The following is a 20011-nucleotide window of genomic DNA, read 5'->3' on the forward strand; positions in this document are numbered from 1 at the left end:
TAGGGAGTCGGGACAGAGACCCTGATTCCAGCGATGTATCACTTTATAGTGATGGATGAGCACTAAAATGCTAGGTGCTCAATGCTCTGGTCGAGCACATTGGAATACTCGGGTGCTCGACCCAAGCAACGAGCCCAATGTAAGACTAGGGGAAACTTGAGCATTTTTCATGCGGCTCCCCTCGGCGGTCTGCAGAAGGCCTAAAAATTGCCCAAACCGATGGGAACAATGCTCAAATGACATGGGAACAGCATGGGGAACACCCCTGGAAGCATTTCTGACTCCCAGGTCACTTCTGTCAACAACATTGTCAGAGCTAATAAGCCACTTTTACTGACTCACAATAAAACATACAAAAATGAAACCAAAATGGATTTTGCTGGGAAATATGTTAAAGAACATCCTTTCCAGGGTAATGACTTGTATATAAAGCAAAATAAATAGCCAAAAACAAAAATGCTCCTCCACACCTTGGGCTATGTTCACACGTAATATTTTTGATGCGTTTTTGCACTTTTGCATTGCTTTCAACCGTGACAAATGCATTCACCAGGAATTGTAATTTTAACATTTTACAACCTTATCTGGCTATGGGGTGTGTGAGATATCATCAGACACATTGTGTTTCATTTATGAAGGAGGGCTTTGAAAGTGACAAAGCCTATTTTTATAGGGCCATCAGGCAGCCTTTACTATTCTTAAAGGGCCAGCAGTCGGCCCTCACTATTCTTAGAGAGCCATCAGCCGGCTATGTCTTATTGTTCCCATTACTAAAGAGTGGGTCTCCTATACTGTTATTGCGTATGCAGTGAGAGGCAGGGCTGCTCAAAATTTGGATGCACTCCAATACCACTTTGAAAAACGTTGAGGAGGGCCTCATAAAAAAATGTTCCTATTAGAAAGGAGCGGCTCTCCTATACTTGTAATGCCCATCCACTAAGTGTATGGGCTGACAAACATTTACCGCTGGGGGGGTATACATGAACATAATGTATAATTTTTTTTACAGGCATCATAAACACCCTTTAAAAAAATGATGTGGGTGTTGCATCACGGTCCATGGTCACCCTGGTGATATGGTGGTGGAGGATGACGAGAACGAGGAGGACAAGAGCAAATAGCCAAAATCAGGAAGCGTATACCCTTGTGTGGGTGTGAAGAGGTGCATGGGAATAAAACTCCCAAAAAAAGATACTGGACTTGAGTTTATGTTACGATGCTATCATTCGGTGGTGTTGTGAAGGCTGGCCCAATCCAGCCCTTGTTCATTTTTATAAGAGTCAGCCTGTCAGCATTTTCAGTTGACAGTCGGATGCGCTTATCAGTTACAATTCTACCAGCAGCACTAAAAACCCGCTCTGATAAAACGCTGGTGGCAGGGCAGGCCAGGACCTCCAAGGCAGAGAGAGCCAGTTCATTCCACGTATCCAGCTTGGATACCCAATAATTATGAGGCACAGAGGAATCACAGAGGACGTTGGTACGGTCATCAACGTACTCCCTCAGCATATTCTCAAACTTTGCACTCCTTGTGAGAGTACCCCATGCCTCAGGACTTGTGCGATGGGAGGGGCTGAAAAAATTCTACCAGAACTTTCACAGTGTTCCCCTACCTCTGCTGGATTGAAGTTGTGTGTCTCTCGCCTGTAATACTTGGTTGTCCAACGAACTGTGACCTCTGCCGCAAGCGTTTTCAGATGGGAATTTTTTTAATAGTTCTACAACAAGGGTCTTCTGGTACAGCCCCATTTTTGTAGACCTGTCTGCCTCAGGAATAAGAGATATAAAGTTCTCCTTGTAGCATGGGTCTAGAAGTGTCACCAACCGGTAATGACTGTCACCAAAAATTTTGAGAACCAAGGGTCATGAGAAAGGCATCATAACATAAACTCAGCCATGCGTTCCAGACTGCTAACAGGCAAGACTTCCGTGTCCTCACCAAGAGGATGACTGACCATGCTCTCCTCCTCCTCTCTGTCCTCTGGCCATCCACGCTGAACAGACGGTATGACAGTTGTGCAGGTAGTACCGCCAATAGCGCATGAAACTAGCTCCTGTTCTTCCTCCTCTTCCTCTTTCTCATTATCACCCAATCCACGTCGGGATGAGATGAGGCTGGGCTGTGTGTTATCACCCTGTATGGTTCCTTGCTGCATCTCAGTTTGCTCCGCCTGCAATGCATGCTCTTTGTGAGCAGAGAGCGTTTCATAAGAAAGAGAAGCAGGATGGTGACGCTAATTATGGCGTCATCGCCGCTCACCATCTTGGTGGAGTACTCAAAGATTTGGAGAATGGTAAATGTGTCTGACATCCATATCCACTCCTGAGGTCTTATGTGTGGAGTCTGAACTGAATACCGACGGCCTTGTTGATGCTGGTACTCAACAACTGCCCTCTTCTGCTCACAAATCCTTCCAAACATCTGCAGTGTAGAGATCCAATACGTGGGGACATCACACACCAGTCTTTGGGCTGGATGCTGCAAATGCTGCTGAAAAACGGCAAGGGCGGCAGAAGGTATAGCTGACTTTCTAAAATAGGCACACAGGTAGCGTACTTTAACATGCAGATCCAGCAGCTCCATGTAGGATTTGAGAAATCGCTGAACCACGAGGTTAAGCAGATGGGCCAGGCATGTACATGTGTGAGCTCTCCTCGCCTCAGAGCCGCCACCAGGTTCCGGCTATTGTCACACACGACCATGCCTGGCTTCAGCGGTGTGAGCCACATATCTGCCTACTCTTTCAGAGCTGTCCACAACTCTTCAGCATTGTGCGGTTTGTCACCTAAGCATATTGGCTTCAGCACAGCCTGTTGCTGCTTGGCCGAGGCAGTGCTGCAGTGCTTTCAGGTTGTGACTGATGTGGTCATTTCGGATATGGAGGCTGAAGAGTAGGAGGAGGCTGAGGTGGTTGAGGTGCAGGAGCTGTAGACTGTGGGGGCAACCCTGATTTATCCAGAGCCCGCAATCCTTGGCGTCGGGAGGATGTGTTCTGTCCCAAGGTCCGACCGGGTCCCGGCTTCCACTATGTTAACCAAGTATGCCGTCAGCGAGATGTACCATCCCTGCCAACAAGCACTTGTCCACGTGTCCATGGTTAGGCGGACTTTCCCGGTAACTGTGTTGCTGAGGGCACGGCTACTGTTTTGGGACATGTGCTTGAGTAATGCAGGGACGGCACACCAGGAGAAATAGTGGCGGCTGGGGACCAAGTACTGTAGGACGGCCGCCGCCATCAGGTTGCAGAATGCTTCCGTCTCCATGAGCCTAAAAGGCAACATTTCGAGCTCAAGCAGTCGTGAAATGTGGGAATTTAGTAGTGTGGCCTGTGGGGCATTGGCTGCATATTTGCGCTTGCGTTCCAAGGACTGGGGTATGGACAACTGAACGCTGCACTGGGACAAGGACATCGATGTGCTTCCTGATGCTGCTACTTGAGAGTGTACAACAACAGATGCAGGGCAGGAGGCATCTTCGCATGCACCATGGACAGGGGATTGGCTTGCATGCACAACAGCAGAAGAAGCAATGGTCTCACCCGCAGACACTGTTCCTGGACCCTGGGTTTCGGCCCACAAAGTCGGGTGCTTTGCTGCCATGTGCCTGATCATGCTGGTGGTGGTAAGGCTACTAATTTTGTCACCCCTGCTGATGCTGGCCTGGTAGGTGGTGTAAATGGCCTTTTTGGGGTTATTCACAGAGTCTTTAAAAAACAACCAGTCTCGGGAAGACTTAACAGTTGTACTGGCAACTTCCTTCATGTTGGTGTTACGGGGAACGGTTGCCTGCCTTCTGTCTGCGGCCACCACACTGCTTCTTCGTGCCTATTGGAGTGCTCTGCCTCTCTCCCCCTCTGTGCTGCTGTCCTCGCTCTGCATGTCCTCCTGCCAGGTTGGTTCAGTTGCTATATCATCCACCACCTGGTCTTCCACTTCCCAACCCTGGTCTTCCTCTTGACTTTCTGGCAATTATGTCTCATCATCGTCCACTTCTTGTGACACTTTCCAACCGTCGCCCTCATGTGACCATGGCTGCTCAAATATTTGGGCATCGCTACATGCGATCTCCTCTTGCCCCACTTCAAGTGGACCGGGCGAGAGGCCTGAATCTATAAATGGAAAAGTAACAGCTCTTCAGAGTGTCCAAGTGTGGGATCAGTTGTCTCCGGGCACTCGGCATGGTGGGAGGAAGGAGGATCAGGGTGAGGAATATGCGGTCCAGACTCATGGCTACTGAGACTTAACCATTTGAAAGACAGGGGGGTGGTGGTGGTGGCTAAGTAACTAGAAGCATTATCCGCTGTCCAACCAACAACCTTTTGACACTGCTCTGGGTTCAATAGTGGTGTGCTGCGGTCCCCTATGAATTGGGACAGGAAGGTTGGGCAAGAAGTTGTGAGTGTTTGTTGTGGCACAATTTCAGCTTGCCCACGACCTCGGCCTCTACCTCTGTATGCACCATCACCATCACGTCCAGTTCCCCGTCCCTTGCCATGTGTCTTGCCCATTTTAAATGGAGGACAATATCTTCCATGCTCACTACAAATGGCTGAATTTGGAGCGAAGTTACATGTAATTCGTGTGATGGAGTAACCACAGTTTTAAATACCTGGCCTGTAGATAACTATTTTGAACTGCAAACTAGTGTCAAAAACTTTGCTGACACACTGAAAAAAATTTGAAGGGAAGTCAAAAATGGCAGTATTTTCAGTGCAATTATATGTGATCCGTGTGAAGGAAAAAACACAGCTTTAAATAGCTGGATTTTTTGCGCTGTAATTTGGAAAGGACCTGGCTGTATTCTGCAGAGCCAACAAGCAAATTTCGCAGAACAACGGTGTTCTCTGGATTGCTTTTTAAGCAAATAATGAGGCTTAAGATCCCCAAAAAAATTATTCCTGGCCCCTGAGACCTGGGCCTTTGTCTAGAAATATGTTACAGAAGGCAAAACTGGAATGGAGCCTCTTGTGCTATATGCACTGCAGTCAGCTATATACCCTGCCTGCCTATATACCCTGCCAGCCTGATATCTCTGCAACTGGATTAGTCCTCAGAAGGACAGTTTGTTGAGATGGATATGTGTAATGTACTTGTTTTCTCCCTACACTACCTAATACGCAACTAAATCTCTCCCTAGCTCAGCAGCACCTCTCCCTACTTTGCCTGATTGCGGAGTAGACTGAAGAGCACAGCAGCGCCAGGTCTGATATAGACCTGTTGACGCTGTGCGGCCAGCCAATCACTGTAATGCCACAACCAATATGGCTGCGGCATTACAATGAGTGGCAGGCAATCCCTGCCTGTTGATTGGCGCTCTAAAGAGCGCCAAACATGCAGGGAGAGGACCTGAGCATCCGCCCGAGCATCGCGCAAGTACTCGGCGAGCTCCGAGCATCTCGAGTACTGAGATGCTCGGGCGAGTACCGAGTACTTGTGAGTATGCTTGCTCATCACTAATCACTTAGTTTACTGGGTCCATCAGTTGTGATACAATCACAGTTTTCTTTGCTGCAGATCTAGTAGTGCTTGAATGTTGAGTCGTGTATAACCTCATCCACACCTCTCATTGGCTTCTTTCTGTGTCCATTGTGCATTGACAGAAAGTTGCTAATCAGTGTTGGGGCAGGGATGGACTAGAAGGCATGAGGCACGAAGCAACACCTGACAGACCATAATTAGACAAGCTGCTAGTAAGTGGAGTGGGCAGGGATGGACTACAAGGCACGAGGCAGCTTGTCCTGTAGTGATATTCTCCTGCTGATAAAACACTGATTGTATAGAAACAGTAAAACACAATCCAGTAAGTGACACATCACTGGAATCAGGGTCTCTTCCACTACATCAAGCTGCTTTCAGATTACATAACAACAACCTGTTGATAGATTCCTTTTAAAAGGTCTATGAAGATTAAGGTGATATTCTTTTTGATTGCAAGAGACCCTGAAACGATTGGTGAGAAGATGTTGGAATTTTTCCTTAGTAGTGAATGTATCCTCGGCTGTTTTCATGGGATAGAGAGAAAGCAACCTAGAATTGTTACCATGGGGTAAAATGACCTAGCAGAAGAGTTTTTCTCTTCTTTTATTTGTATTTTCTTTGCAATTTTAATTTATAATTGGTGTTTTTTGTTGTTGTTTTTTTTTTTTTTGCACCTGTAGCCTATTTCCGTTATGCTAATTAAGTCAATGGACACAATTTTGGTAAAAAATTTTTTACTACTTATACCACATGCATGTGCACTATTAATGCATTTGGTCTGATGAAGATACCAATTTGGTATCAAAAGACATTGCCTGAACATCTTACCGATCAAGGAGCCTGGACCTCATCTTCTCTTCTTCATTGGTCATTTTCAGCAGCATTTTTTTCTATATTTTTGGGTATCCTGCGGTGCTGTTTGTCCTCCATCAATCAGGAAAGAAGCAGCAGCTGACAGACCATAATTTTGACAAGCCTTGACAAGACCCCAGAGAGTGAGCCCATCCCCCTCAAATCTACCTCCTCTTTACATTAGATTTATTGCACTAAGAGGTGCCATGTGTCTTTTATTCTTTGCAGCAATTGTCACTCTGAGAGATAAGTGTCTACATGGAGATAAGATAAGGTGACGTTTTTGGCATTAGGGAAGCATTCCTCCTCCTTTACCCAAAAATAAATAAATACATAAATAAATAAAATCTTTAATCTCCTAGCAATATGGATCCAGTGTAGTGTACATATATTTATACCATTACTGATCACCATCTCCTCACTTTCCCAGCACCATTCCTATCCTCTTAGGCACCATGTGACCGCAGTCCAGAGTAACTTACAGTCTTTCTCTGTGAAGATCGGAAGTTACTTTCTCAGTGTAAACTCATGAGAGTCTTGATGTGAATCTCATAAGCTTATATTGCAAAATCAACTTCCGATCCACGCTGAGCAAAGTGATTGGCTGAAGCCCTGCAGATACTAAACATCAGAGAGTGGGGTATCGGTGGAGATACAATGATTGACCTGGGGAGGTTAAGTAAAGCTCGTTTTTTTTTACAGCTTACTCAGCCTGTGGGTAATTGTGTCTTAAAAGGGGGAAACTTATTAAATGAAAGTAGCACAATATTGTATCTATTTCACATCCTCCATGTGTGTATCACTAGGTTTCCTGTTTTACTTATTGAAAAACCTAATCCAGAATGGACGCTATGAAGCAGATTTATCTTCTCCTCATCTGTCAAGGTAAATATTCTCACAATTACAGAATAATTCGATATAATGAGATTCTGTGACTCCGACCTCATGTTCTGCTCATTGTTTCCAGGCTTCTATCTTGGTTCTGTATGTCAGGAGTGGACGTTCCCTTCTGAAGTTACTGCTCTGATTGGCTCCTGTGTGGAGATTCCTTGTATATATCATTCTTCCGGGAGATCAGGAGCGTCCAGCCCTGTATGGTACTTGAGCATTTTTGGTCCTGATGCAGAGATCCTAAACACCAAGGATTCATCTTCTGTAGGGATAGATTACAAAGATCGGACCTCACTGTTACCGGGAAATAACAGCTGCTCCCTGCGGATAGATCCTGTGAAGAGAGAAGATGGTGAAAAATATTATTATCCAGGGATCGCAGAAGATAGAACAATGGATGCAGGTCTTAGACAGAATTCATTTGTTTTTCTCTCTCTTACAGGTATGCCTAATACCAGGAACCACTGTAAGTCTCCTCGCTAGTGATGGGAGAACCAAAACAGTAAAGTTCGGGGTCCGTACCGAACACCTACTGCTCGGGTACAGACCCCGAACCCAGACTACCTCAGGAAGTCTGTGTTACTGTTCGAGCTCGGGTTCGGGTGTTTCCTGAGCTGTCACTTGCGTGACAGTGCAGGAAACACAGGCTCTGATCGGCAGTAATTGCATTACAGTGATCAGAGCACTGTGGCAATGACCTGTGGCAAAAAGCTTACCGTGGGTGATAGGCGCTGGCTGATGGTGGTAGTAGTATGGCGCCTCCTGCCATATTAAACAGTGAGAGCAGGCACCGCTGGATGAGAGCAGCAGTCTCTTAACTGCTGGCGCCTGTGCTGTGCTGAATGTAAAAAAAAAATGTTACAATTAATAAAAAAAAGTTGAAATAATAATAAAATGCATTATACTCACCTACACCTTGTCCCCGATGATCGCCGCCCCTGCAAAAAATAAAAAATAAAAAAACACCATATACTCACCTTAAAGCTAATCCCCGAAACCCACGATCAACTTAAATAAAAGTGAAATAATAAACCAACCTCATCCTCACCTTTCCGCCACAGTCCAAATAGCTAGGGTCCCACGAAGATCCCATGAACAGAGCGGCCACATTGCAAAATGTGACCGCTCTGTTACGCAGCCGGCAATACACTGACTCAGTGTATTGCAGGCAAATGAGGTCAGCGCATGCGCAGTGAGTATTTTCCCATGCATGCCAATAAGTTGAACTTTGGCTAAGGACCAGAATTGGAATATTCATGAATATTGGCTCCTTCCTAGATTATTAATATCAGCCTCAGCTGTCTGCAAAGCCTTTGCTAGCTGTTAAAATAAGGGGACCCCACGTCATTTTTTTGGGGGTTCCATATTTTAGTACCGAATAAAGGCTATGTATACAGCTGGGGGCTGATATTAGTAGCCTGGAAAGCGCCATGGGTATTACTCCTTCCCAGGCTAAAAACATCTGCCCCAGCTGTCCACTTTCCCTGTGCTGGTTAATGTACTTATGAGGGACCCTGCGCCATTTTTTCCCCAGAAATTTACTCATTTATTAATAAATTACATGAACATTAAGGTACACACACAAAGCACGGATTATATATATCACACATTTATATCTATCTGTATATCTATCTATTATTTATCTATAATCAATTTATCTAACTATCCATATATTTATCTATCGATCTACTATCTATTCATCTATCTATCCATATAAGATAGATAATAGATAGATATATGGATATATAGATATATTGATAGACAGAAAGATAGATAGATAGATAGATAGATAGATGGCTAGATAAATAGATTTATAGATAGATAATAGTTAGATATATGTAGATATATGGATATATAGATATATTGATCCATAGATAATATATATATGGATAGATAACTAGATGAAAAGATATACGGATAGATAGATAGATAGATAGATAATAGATATATGGACAGATATATAGATAAAAAAAGTGGATCAAAAGCAGCACAAAAAAATGGAAAAAAGGTACAAAGCCCCCAGTTACACACCAGTCCTATGTATATCCACAAAGAGATTGGAGGCAGCACACAGATGGATGATGAAAAAATTGTCTTTTAATATCCCATGTGGCTGTAGCAACGTTTCGGTCCAAAGATGTGGACCTTTCTCAAGCAATGTGAAAGTGCAATGTGCAAAGTATTTAAACCTGCTTAATCACACAAATTGATTAGCAGTAATTAATATAACATATACATTTTAGACATGATACAGATACAATCAATACATCATTTATCATGATTCACACAATGTGTACAATACATAAAGTGCAAAAGTGCTAAGAAGACAAAAAAAGTTCAGATCATCGTTCTAAAAACCTTTTCTATTACTAATTGATCCTAGTCACCAGCTGTACATATTTACATAGCCGCATGACTCACCCCATAGTGTAAACATGAGAAGCGCCGAAATCTCGGCGTCCCCGCTATCTCTATTGCGCGTGTACGGAAGGCATATAATAGTTCTGGAGCGCAATTGCGTTCCAAAGACCGGAAATGCCGGCGCCGTCATAGAAACCCACACAAAACTGACCGCGCATGCGCATGACCTCACTGCGGTCATAGACAGACTTATAGCCAGGGCATCCATGTTTATTAAGGGCAGCTCGCCCAAATCTTACTATGTCAGAGTGCGATGCCCATATATATACATTATAGAACTGCAGGGGACACAGCGCTAAAGTGCACATTGTAACACAGTCTTGCACACATTTAAAAGTAGGGGTCACAGACATTTGAGCCTGAGAGACATGGGAACGCCCCCCCATTTGCTGGGAATGGCAACCCAGTGGCCTTACTGAGATGGTAGACTAGTACCCATAAGGGCACCAGTCTCAACCCACCATGACACAGGCTACCTAATAGTCGATATACTCCCATAGATAATTGTGTAACAACCCCTCAGTATATTATATAAATTCATATAATAAAATGAATATTTATTTCAAGGAGCCCAATTCATATCTTTTATCATCATATTCCTATACAAACGTTGCTCTATTTTAGATAAAGTATAGAAACTATCAATTTTGATAGGGATGAATCATGTCCTCAAACATCAGACAGTGGTGGCAGATCTATAAAGAAAAATAAGAAAAAATATAATAAAAAATATTAAAGGGAATTCTATAAAATAATCACATCATGTATGACTAAGAAACAATCACAAGGAGGAAATAGGCAAGCAAACATCCCTAAATAGTTACATTCAACTTATAATCAACATTTAATCCATTAGGTTTTAAAGTTTTAAGTCTCTTAATCCATTCCAATTCTCTGATTTTCAACAAACGGACCCTATCTCCACCCCGTCTCAAGGGTGGTATGTGATCAATAATTCTACATTTCAAATGTTTCTTTGAGTGATGCATCTCAGTAAAGTGTTTTGGAACAGGTAAGTCAAGTCTTTTTTTTCCGAATTGTATATCTATGCTGATTGAGTCTAATTCTAAAATCTAGTGTAGTCTCCCCGACGTAAAAGAGATTACAGGGACACTGTAATAGATAAATAACATAATTTGATGAGCATGCTAGAAAATGATTTATAAAGTGAATCTCCCCATCATTAGAAAGCTGAAACTGATTACCTTTCTGTAAAAATGAACAATTAATACAATTGAGGCTAGGGAAACAGCCTGTTCTCCATTGTCTTGTTAATGTACTCTGAATTGTTTACCTTTGGGAGAAAATATCTACCCGGATCAACCTATCCTAGATGTTTTTAGCACGTTTGTAAGAAATCAAGGGGGGTAATTGAATTTCTTTAATTTTGGGTAGACATTATTTAGCATTGGCCAATGGCGTTTAACAATATTAGCCACCATCTTGCTCTCCTCACAAAAAGACGTTACCATCGGTATTCTATCCAAATTTCCAATTTTTTTTCACTGGTTTATTTAACAGGCTATTACGGTCCACTCCCTTCACTTTATCCTTCCATTTGTCTAGGAGTTTACATGGGTAATTCCTGTAGGTTTGACAAATAGTTCTGTACTCAATCTATTATTATTATATTTAATCAATACATCAAGAAATTGTATCTCTCTATCCGTATGCACCAGAGTAAACCCAATGCCCTCAATCAGATCTTTAAGAAAAACATGAAAATCCAACAGTTCCTCCAAAGAACCAGACCATAGGAGGAGGACATCATCTATGTATTTCCACCACCCACATACATGACGGAAGTGATGCTAAATAAATATCTACCCAAAATTAAAGAATTTCAATTACCTCCCCTGATATCTTACAAACGTGCTAAAAACATCAAGGATAGGTTTATCCGGGCAGATATTGGCTCCCAAAGGGAAACAATTCAGAGTACATTAACTGTTAAAAAAGACAAAGTATAGCAATAGGGGTTCAAGAAAACCACACAGAAGAATAAGTATTAAAGCAAGTGTAGTGCTACAAAAAGTTAAAACTTAACATTTATTACAACCGAATAAAAAAGTAATACACAAGTCCCAAGGACCTAAAAACAAGTATAAGCCTGTCCGTGATAGTGAGTGACCCTATAAATCAGTAGCTCATTATGTCCAGGAATACAAACATATGTAATACCAACATAGCCTACCTATAACATAACACAGAAAATGGTGGGAAAATAGTAACGGAGCTCTCAAGACAATGTCTCAAACATATCATGTCTCAGAACACAAGAACCTTAATACATTTACACTATTTATGGTGAGCATTTAGACCCTATAAATATATTAATGGAACGACCTCACCAGATAGAATGTTGGTTCTTGCTCTCTGGCTTTAAGACATCTCCATGTGATGGGGCATCCAAAACCTAATTCAGCCTCCAGCAACTCACAGCACACCGCTCCCAACGCGTTTCATTGCCTCAGCTAATCATCAGGGGAGAAGAGGGTGTCATGCAGTATAGAAGCTGGCATCAAACGCTCAGCTTATCCTGATAAGCTCTTACTTTTTTATTCGGTTGTAATAAATGTTAAGTTTTAACTTTTTGTAGCACTACACTTGCTTTAATACATTAACTGTTAGGAGGACGGTTGCAAATAACTTTAATAAAAGGAACGCAACCGACCCCGGGGTCCGCAATGCAGCCTGGACTGCTGCCGAACACTTTCCGGGTGGAAAGGAAAGCGACAAACTTAAATGTTAAACCCTTCTGTGCTTCTGCACACAGGAACGGGTATAGCGGTTCGCTCTATCTCCGTTAACTGCACAGGAGAAGAGAGTCCAGGATAATACCTACTTAACTGATAAACCACTCCGTGTTAAAGCACACGGAGCTGACTTCAGCGGTTCACACAATCTCCAAGAACCGCAGGGAGACGTGTGACCGGGGGAAAAGCAGTAGCCCTGTCTTCGATATAGGCGCTACGCAGTAGGAGTTGGCGCTAAGATGCGTGTGTGACTCACACCGACGGGTACGTGCCCTCTGCCGGCGTGCTACCGGACAGAGGAGTATTTCTCCACGTGAGCCACAGGTGTCTACTAGAGATGAGCGGTGTTCAACTCGAACTGTTCGCCAATCTCAAATTCAAGCTGTTTTGGGCGGTGTTCGAGCCGTTCGGCGAACACGAACGATTTGAAAAAAATTCAGCTGTTCGAGGTTATGTTCGATAACTGTTCGTGCACCAAAATCATAACTGGATTTTTTCTCAGTAATGCTGAAAATTAATGTTAATACGCAGTTTGAGTGTACAGCGGGGCGGGGGGAGGGGCAGGGGATGGATCTCTGCAGAAATAATGAAGATCTCCATTTTTTTTCTCTTTCCCGCATTTACAGTGGGGAGGTGCAATCTGTCAGCCTATCAGCAGCGCACACACGGAGCGAACTGCTTTTTTTCACCCAAGGGCATGTGTCATTGACAGTGTATGTCACATGTCCTTGCCCTATAAGACCCAGCCATTTTCCCTGTCGCCACCAATTTCTCACTGCTGCAGCTGTGTGTTAGACGGCACCGCTGTTGCTGTGTGCGCTTAACTTTGTTAATTTCAAGCCAATTTTCGCACAAATCTACAGATAGCTTGGGACTAGGGAATAGTTGTGATTGCAGTCCTTTTAAGGACTAGGTTACATCATTTCCTACGACTTTTATCAGGCAGGTCTGTGCTCTTAAATAGATAGGTTGTGAGTAAAGACTAATTGTATTTGCAGTCCTTTTCAGGGCTAGGTTACATCAGTTCCTATCACTTTAATCAGGCCGGTCTGTGCTCTTAAATAGATAGGTTGGGAGTAAAGACTAATTGTAATTGCAGTCCTATTCAGGGCTAGGTTACATCAGTTCCTATCACTTTTTGCCAAGCAGGTCTGTGCCAGTGCTGTGCAATTTTTTTTACAGCATTTTGCTAAATCTAGCAAAGCAAATCCTTTTTGTCCTCTTGCAGTGTGTGTTAGTCAGTGGAGAAGCCTATCTGTGTTGCAAGCTACACCACCTGTGTATAGAATACAATTTTTTTTACTGCACCTAGTGAAGTAAAAGATTTTGGGCATAGCATCATTCTATTAGTTCATCTATACTAACCTCCATCAGGTTGCAAATTCAATATAACTTTTTTCTGCATCTAGCTCTGAAAAACTATTTTGGCTTCTAGCAGTGTGTGGGACTTGTTATATTAGTCCATCTATACTAACCTCCATCAGGTTGCAAATTCAATAGAAAAATTTCTGCATCTAGCTCTGAAAAACAATTTCGGCTTCTAGCAGGGTGTGGGACTTGTTCTATTAGTCCATCTATACTAACCTCTAACAGGTTGCAAATTCTGTATAATTTTTTTCTACATCTAGCTCTGAAAAATATTTCGGCTTCTAGCAGTGTGTGGGACTTGTTCTCTTAGTCCATCTACACTGACCTCCATCAGGTTGCAAATTAAATATAATTTTTTTCTTCATCTAGCTCTGAAAAACTATTTCGGCTTCTAGCAGTGTGTGGGACTTGTTCTATTAGTCCATCTATACTAACCTCCATCAGGTTGCAAATTCAATATAATTTTTTTCTTCATCTAGCTCTGAAAAACTATTTCAGCTTCTAGCAGTGTGTGGGACTTGTTCTATTAGTCCATCTATACTAAACTCCATCAGGTTGCAAATTCAATATAATTTTTTTCTGCATCTAGCTCTGAAAAATATTTTGGCTTCTAGCAGTGTGTGGGACTTGTTCTCTTAGTCCATCTACACTGACCTCCATCAGGATGCAAAACCAATATAATTTTTTTCTGCATCTAGCTCTGAAAAACTATTTTGGCTTCTAGCAGTGTGTGGGACTTGTTCTATTAGTCCATCTATACTAACCTCCATCAGGTTGCAAATTCAATATAATTTTTTTCTGCATCTAGCTCTGAAAAACTATTTCGGCTTGTAGCAGTGTGTGGGACTTGTTCTATTAGTCCATCTATACTAACCTCCATCAGGTTGCAAATTCAATATAATTTTTTTCTGCATCTAGCTCTGAAAAACTATTTCGGCTTGTAGCAGTGTGTGGGACTTGTTCTTTTAGTCCATCTATACTAACCTCCATCAGGTTGCAAATTCAATATAATTTTTTCTGCATCTAGCTCTGAAAAACTATTGCGGCTTGCAGAAGTGTGGTACTTGTTCTATTAGTCCATCTATACTAACCTCCATCAGGTTGCAAATTCAATATAATTTTTTTCTGCATCTAGCTCTGAAGAAATATTTCGGCTTGTAGCAGTGTGTGGGACTTGTTCTATTAGTCTATCTATACTAACCTCCATCAGGTTGCAAATTCAATATAATTTTTTTCTGCATCTAGCTCTGAAAAACTATTTCGGCTTCTAGCAGTGTGTGGGACTTGTTCTATTAGTCCATCTATACTATCCTCCATCAGGTTGCAAATTCAATATTATTTTTTTCTGCATCTAGCTCTGAAAAACTATTTTGGCTTCTGGCAGTGTGTGGGACTTGTTCTATTAGTCCATCTATACTAACCTCCATCAGGTTGCAAATTCAATATAATTTTTTCTGCATTTAGCTCTGAAAAACTATTGCGGCTTGCAGAAGTGTGGTACTTGTTCTATTAGTCCATCTATACTAACCTCCATCAGGTTGCAAATTCAATATAATTTTTTTCTGCATCTAGCTCTGAAAAACTATTTCGGCTTCTAACAGTGTGTGGAACTTGTTCTATTAGTCCATCTATACTAACCTCCATCAGGTTGCAAATTCAATATAATTTTTTTCTTCATCTAGCTCTGAAAAACTATTTTGGCTTCTGGCAGTGTGTGGAACTTGTTCTATTAGTCCATCTATACTAACCTTCATCAGGTTGCAAATTCAATATAATTTTTTTCTGCATCTAGCTCTGAAAAACTATTTCAGCTTCTAACAGTGTGTGGGACTTGTTCTATTAGTCCATCTATACTAACCTCCATCAGGTTGCAAATTCAATATAATTTTTTTCTGCATCTAGCTCTGAAAAAATATTTGGGCTTCTAGCAGTGTGTGCGACTTGTTCTATTAGTCCATCTATACTAACCTCAAGAAGGTTGCAAATTCAATACAATTTTTTTCTGCATCTAGCTCTGAAAAACTATTTCGGCTTGTAGCAGTGTGTGGGACTTGTTCTATTAGTCCATCTATACAAACCTCAAGAAGGTTGCAAATTCAAAATATTTTTATTTGCATCTAACCCACCCAATACTTTTCGGCTAATACCACAGTTTGGCCACTCAGCTCTGCTCGGTTCCCATCCATTGTTTTTTTGTGCAAACAACTCCAGAGTTGTGAATTAGTTAACCACTAAAATGAGTGGAAAAAGGCCTGCTGCTGGTGGAAAGGGGAATAGGCATGTTGGGAAGGGAAAAAAAGGTTGTGTCCGTGGGGTAGGTGTTAAAGCTACAGTAACATCTGCAGAAGAAAGACCATCTTCCAGCCAAACTAAGATGTCTACTTCTTTTAGCAGACAATGTGATAAAATCCCTTTCTTACGGCCACGCCAATCGCTACAAATTCCAGATGAGGCACAAAAACTGCAGGTGCTTCAACGTGTATCAAGTGCTCCTTTAAGTGGGCTCTCCTCCACCTAAACTTCAACATCACAAATACTCCAGTCCTCTGAGGTGTCACCCCAATCGCACTTGCTTCCTCACAGCTCCCAAGTCTCCAGCTGCACATCTGAGTATGGGGTAGAACAGATGGTTGAGTCTGCAGAGCTGTTTACTGAAGCTATAGCCTGGGAATCAGAGGTTGGATCCAGAGTTTCTGTGAATCCAGAGGAGGAAATGATCTGCACTGATGCCCAGAATCTTTGAGTCGGATCCAGGACCAGACGCAGAATGTTCTGACCATTATGTAGACCCTCATTCCCAAACTGTAACTTCTGTTGGTGGAGACAATGAGGAAGACGATGATGAGACTCAAATACCTGATTGGAGCGACAACTTTAGTTTTTTGTCAGGGCAGGAAGAGGTTGGCTCTGAGGACGACGGGTGTGATAACACACAGGGTGATGATGACGAGGTTGGAGATCCCACTTACTGTCAACCCACAGTCAGCCAAGAGATGAGGTCAGCAGAGGAGGTGGAGGAGGATGCTAGTGACGACGAGGTCAGGTTGCGCCTTCCTGGACAGAGACTTAGTACTGGAAGCACGTCAACAACTGCATCCTCAAACACAACTCTGCCTCTGACCACAAGGCGTGGTGGCTCTTCAGGTCGCATGGGTGCCAAGCCTTGCATAGCCTGGGCATTTTTTCAGAACGATAAAGATATCCCAACTAATGTTATCTGTAACATTTGTCAGCAAAAGCTAAGTAGAGGCCAAAAAATACATAGTTTGAGTACTTCATGCATGAACCGGCACATGGATATGAAGCATAAGTTGCAGTGGGAAGCTCACTGTGCTACAATGCGGCCTAGCCGGCCGGGCCAACCACCGTCTGCCACATCTTGTGCATCCCCGGCCTCTTCATCCTCTGTGACTGGGGGGACAGCAGTCACACCTGTTTTGGGACGCAGACCTGCCACCTCTTTACTCGCAACAGCCAGCGTGATTGGCAGGTCATCATTTTCTTTGGAGGTGGAAACACCAGCTGGTGTTGAGCGCTGTCCAACATCGATAGCACCACCTTTGGATCAAGGCAACCTAACATGTCCGCCTGCATCTTCCTCACAGACCGGCAATATGCCGGGGACACCCTTCTCAACCCCGTCTAAGCACAACAGCCAGCCCTCGGTCCCTCAATTGTGGACAAGTAAAAGACCATTTCCTCCTAGCCATGAGAAAGCTAAGAAGTTGAATTTCACCATCTGCAAGCTCTTGGCTACAGAAATGCTTCCTTTCCGCCTGGTGGACACAGAGGATTTTCGAGACCTTATGTCCGTCGCAGTGCCCCAGTACCAGATGCCCAGTCGGCACTACTTCTCAAAGAAAGGTGTGCCTGCGCTCCACCAGCATGTCGCACACAACATCACCGCTTCTTTGAGAAACTCTGTGTTACAGGGTGCATTTCACCACAGACACTTGGACGAGTAGGCATGGACAGGGGTGTTACATGTCGCTGACTTGGCACTGGGTAACTATGGTGACAGCAGGACAAGGGGCTGCTGTCCAAGTCTTGCCGTCCCCATGAGTTGTGCATCAATCCTCTATATGTCAAAGTTCCTCCACTGCTTCTGCCTCCTCAACCTCCTCTCGGTCCTCCACCTGCACCTAAAGCCTTTCTGGTCATGCCACAAGCTTTCTAACTGCGCAGAAGGGATCCTGCACACCTCATTATTATGCTGGCAGCAGTGCTCAACGTCATCAGGCTGTTTTTACTTTGAAATGTCTTGGAAATGTGAGTCACACAGCTGAGGAATTGTAGTCAGCTCTGGAGAACCAGTTTCCTGAATGGTTGTCTCCACTGGACCTGAAATCAGGGAAGGCCGTGTGCGACTATGCTGCAAACCTGGGTGCGGCCCTTCGCCGGGGCAATGTCACACACTTGCTTTGTATGGCTCACATGTTGAACCTGGTTGTTCAGCAATTTTTAGCCCACTATCCCGGACTAGATGGCCTTCTGCAGAGGGCACGGTAACTGTGTGCTCACTTCCGCCGTTCGCATCCCGCAGCTCAGCGACTTACATCTCTACCGAAGTCGTTGGGCCTGCCACTTCACCGGCTAAAATGCGATGTGCCTACCCGGTGGAATTCAACTCTGCACATGTTGCAGCAACTGTGGCAGCACCGACAAGCCCTGGTGCAATACATTCTGACATATAGCCTGGGCCAACGAGATCCAGAGGTGGGGCAAATCATGCTGGAGGAGTGGTCTCAGATCAGGGACCTATGCACCCTTCTGCACAGTTTTGAAATGGCGACGAAGATGTTTACTGCTGACGATGCCATTATCAGCATTACTATTCTGGTGATTTGCATGCTGGAGCACATGTTAAACAGAATTCAGAGTCAGGTGGTGGCACAAGAGGAGGTGGAGGAAGTAGAGGAGGAGGAGTTGTATGCGGAAGGGCTAACATCTGCAAGGTCCAGACGGTCGGCAGCACCAAGGCAGCAGGCATGTGAGGGTGGGGGAGATGGTTTTACCAGGGCGCATGGTAGCAGCCAAACTAGTGAGGAAGGTGCAGGAGCCCAGGAAGAAGTGGAGGACGAACTGATGGAAGACTCATCAGATGAGGGAGACCTTGATCACATTTCTGTTGTGTGAGGTTGGGGGGAGAGGGCAGAGGAAGGAAGCATGATTGTTACCTCGCCACCAACACAACAGGGACTTGGTGCTCCTGGATGCGCAACACACGAGTGCCTTCTTGCTGCACTACCTGCAACATGACCCTCGAATTGTGAGAATTAGAAATAATCCTGACTACTGGGTTGCCACCCTGTTAGAACCTCTGTACAAAAGTAAATTTGTAGAAATTATTCCTGCCATAGAAAGAGATGCACGCATGCAGGCGTATCAGCAGAGACTGTTGCAGAATCTTACATGTGCTTTTCCCCAATACTCTAGTGGTGCACGTAGTGAATCTCACAGTTCCAACTTGCCAACCGTGGGACCGTCGAGTGTTCAGCTCTGAAAACGTAACAGAAACACAGTATCTGCTGGTAACATCAATTTTGTGGAATCATTTCACCACTTTCTTATCCCATCCTTTGCAAGGCCACAGGAGACAAGAAGTCTGACACATAGTCAACGCCTAGAGACGATGGTACAGTAGTATCTCCAAGTAAACATTGAAGCCATGACTGTGTCACTGGACCCTTGCTCTTTTTGGGCTTCCAATCTGGATAAATGGCCGGAGCTCGCCACTTTCGCCTTGGAGATCTTGTCATGCCCCGCAGCCAGCTTTCTGTCTGAACGTGTGTTCAGCGCTGCTGGTGGTGTGCTGACAGATAAGCGCACGCGGCTCTCCACTGATAATGTAGAAAGACTCACGTTCATAAAGATGAACAAATCATGGATCCAAAATGACTTTTCTACCCCTGTGTCATCCTGGGGAAAGTAAAAGCTTGATGATTTGTTAAAATCACCTCACCAACCGTTTTAAGCTTTAAAATTACTAATCATGTTTATCTGTATCTTGGCTGGAAAATAATTTGGGCCTTGTAGCATTGTGCAGTACTGATTTTATTAGGCCATCTTTACTAAGCTACACCAGATTTAAAATTACTAATCATGTTTTTCTGTATCTTGGCTGGAAAATAATTTGGGCTTTATAGCAGTTTGCAGTACTGATTCTGTTAGGCCATCTAAACTAAGCTCCACCAGCTTTCAAATTAATAATAATTTTTAGCTGCATCAAGCCTGGAAAATAATTT

At 43.5% G+C, this 20011-nt stretch overlaps 1 protein-coding gene across 2 annotated transcripts in view; it reads left to right on the forward strand.

The window, feature by feature from the left end:
* LOC141172990 (myelin-associated glycoprotein-like) overlaps positions 1–20011 on the forward strand; it is a 67171-nt gene that overhangs the window by 1698 nt on the left and 45462 nt on the right. The window contains exons 2-3 of one of the 2 annotated variants that reach the window (XM_073657604.1): positions 7137–7215; positions 7298–7663. In XM_073657604.1, coding sequence (XP_073513705.1) covers positions 7173–7215; positions 7298–7663 — 409 coding nt within the window. In that variant the 5' untranslated portion in view covers positions 7137–7172. The remainder of the gene's footprint in view (positions 1–7136; positions 7216–7297; positions 7664–20011) is intronic. The other variant, XM_073657605.1, reaches the window with a different exon arrangement.

The sequence above is a fragment of the Phyllobates terribilis genome, unplaced genomic scaffold (assembly GCF_046119375.1).
Source record: "Phyllobates terribilis strain yellow unplaced genomic scaffold, ASM4611937v1 Scaffold_12__6_contigs__length_324123572, whole genome shotgun sequence".
Taxonomy (NCBI): domain Eukaryota; kingdom Metazoa; phylum Chordata; class Amphibia; order Anura; family Dendrobatidae; genus Phyllobates; species Phyllobates terribilis.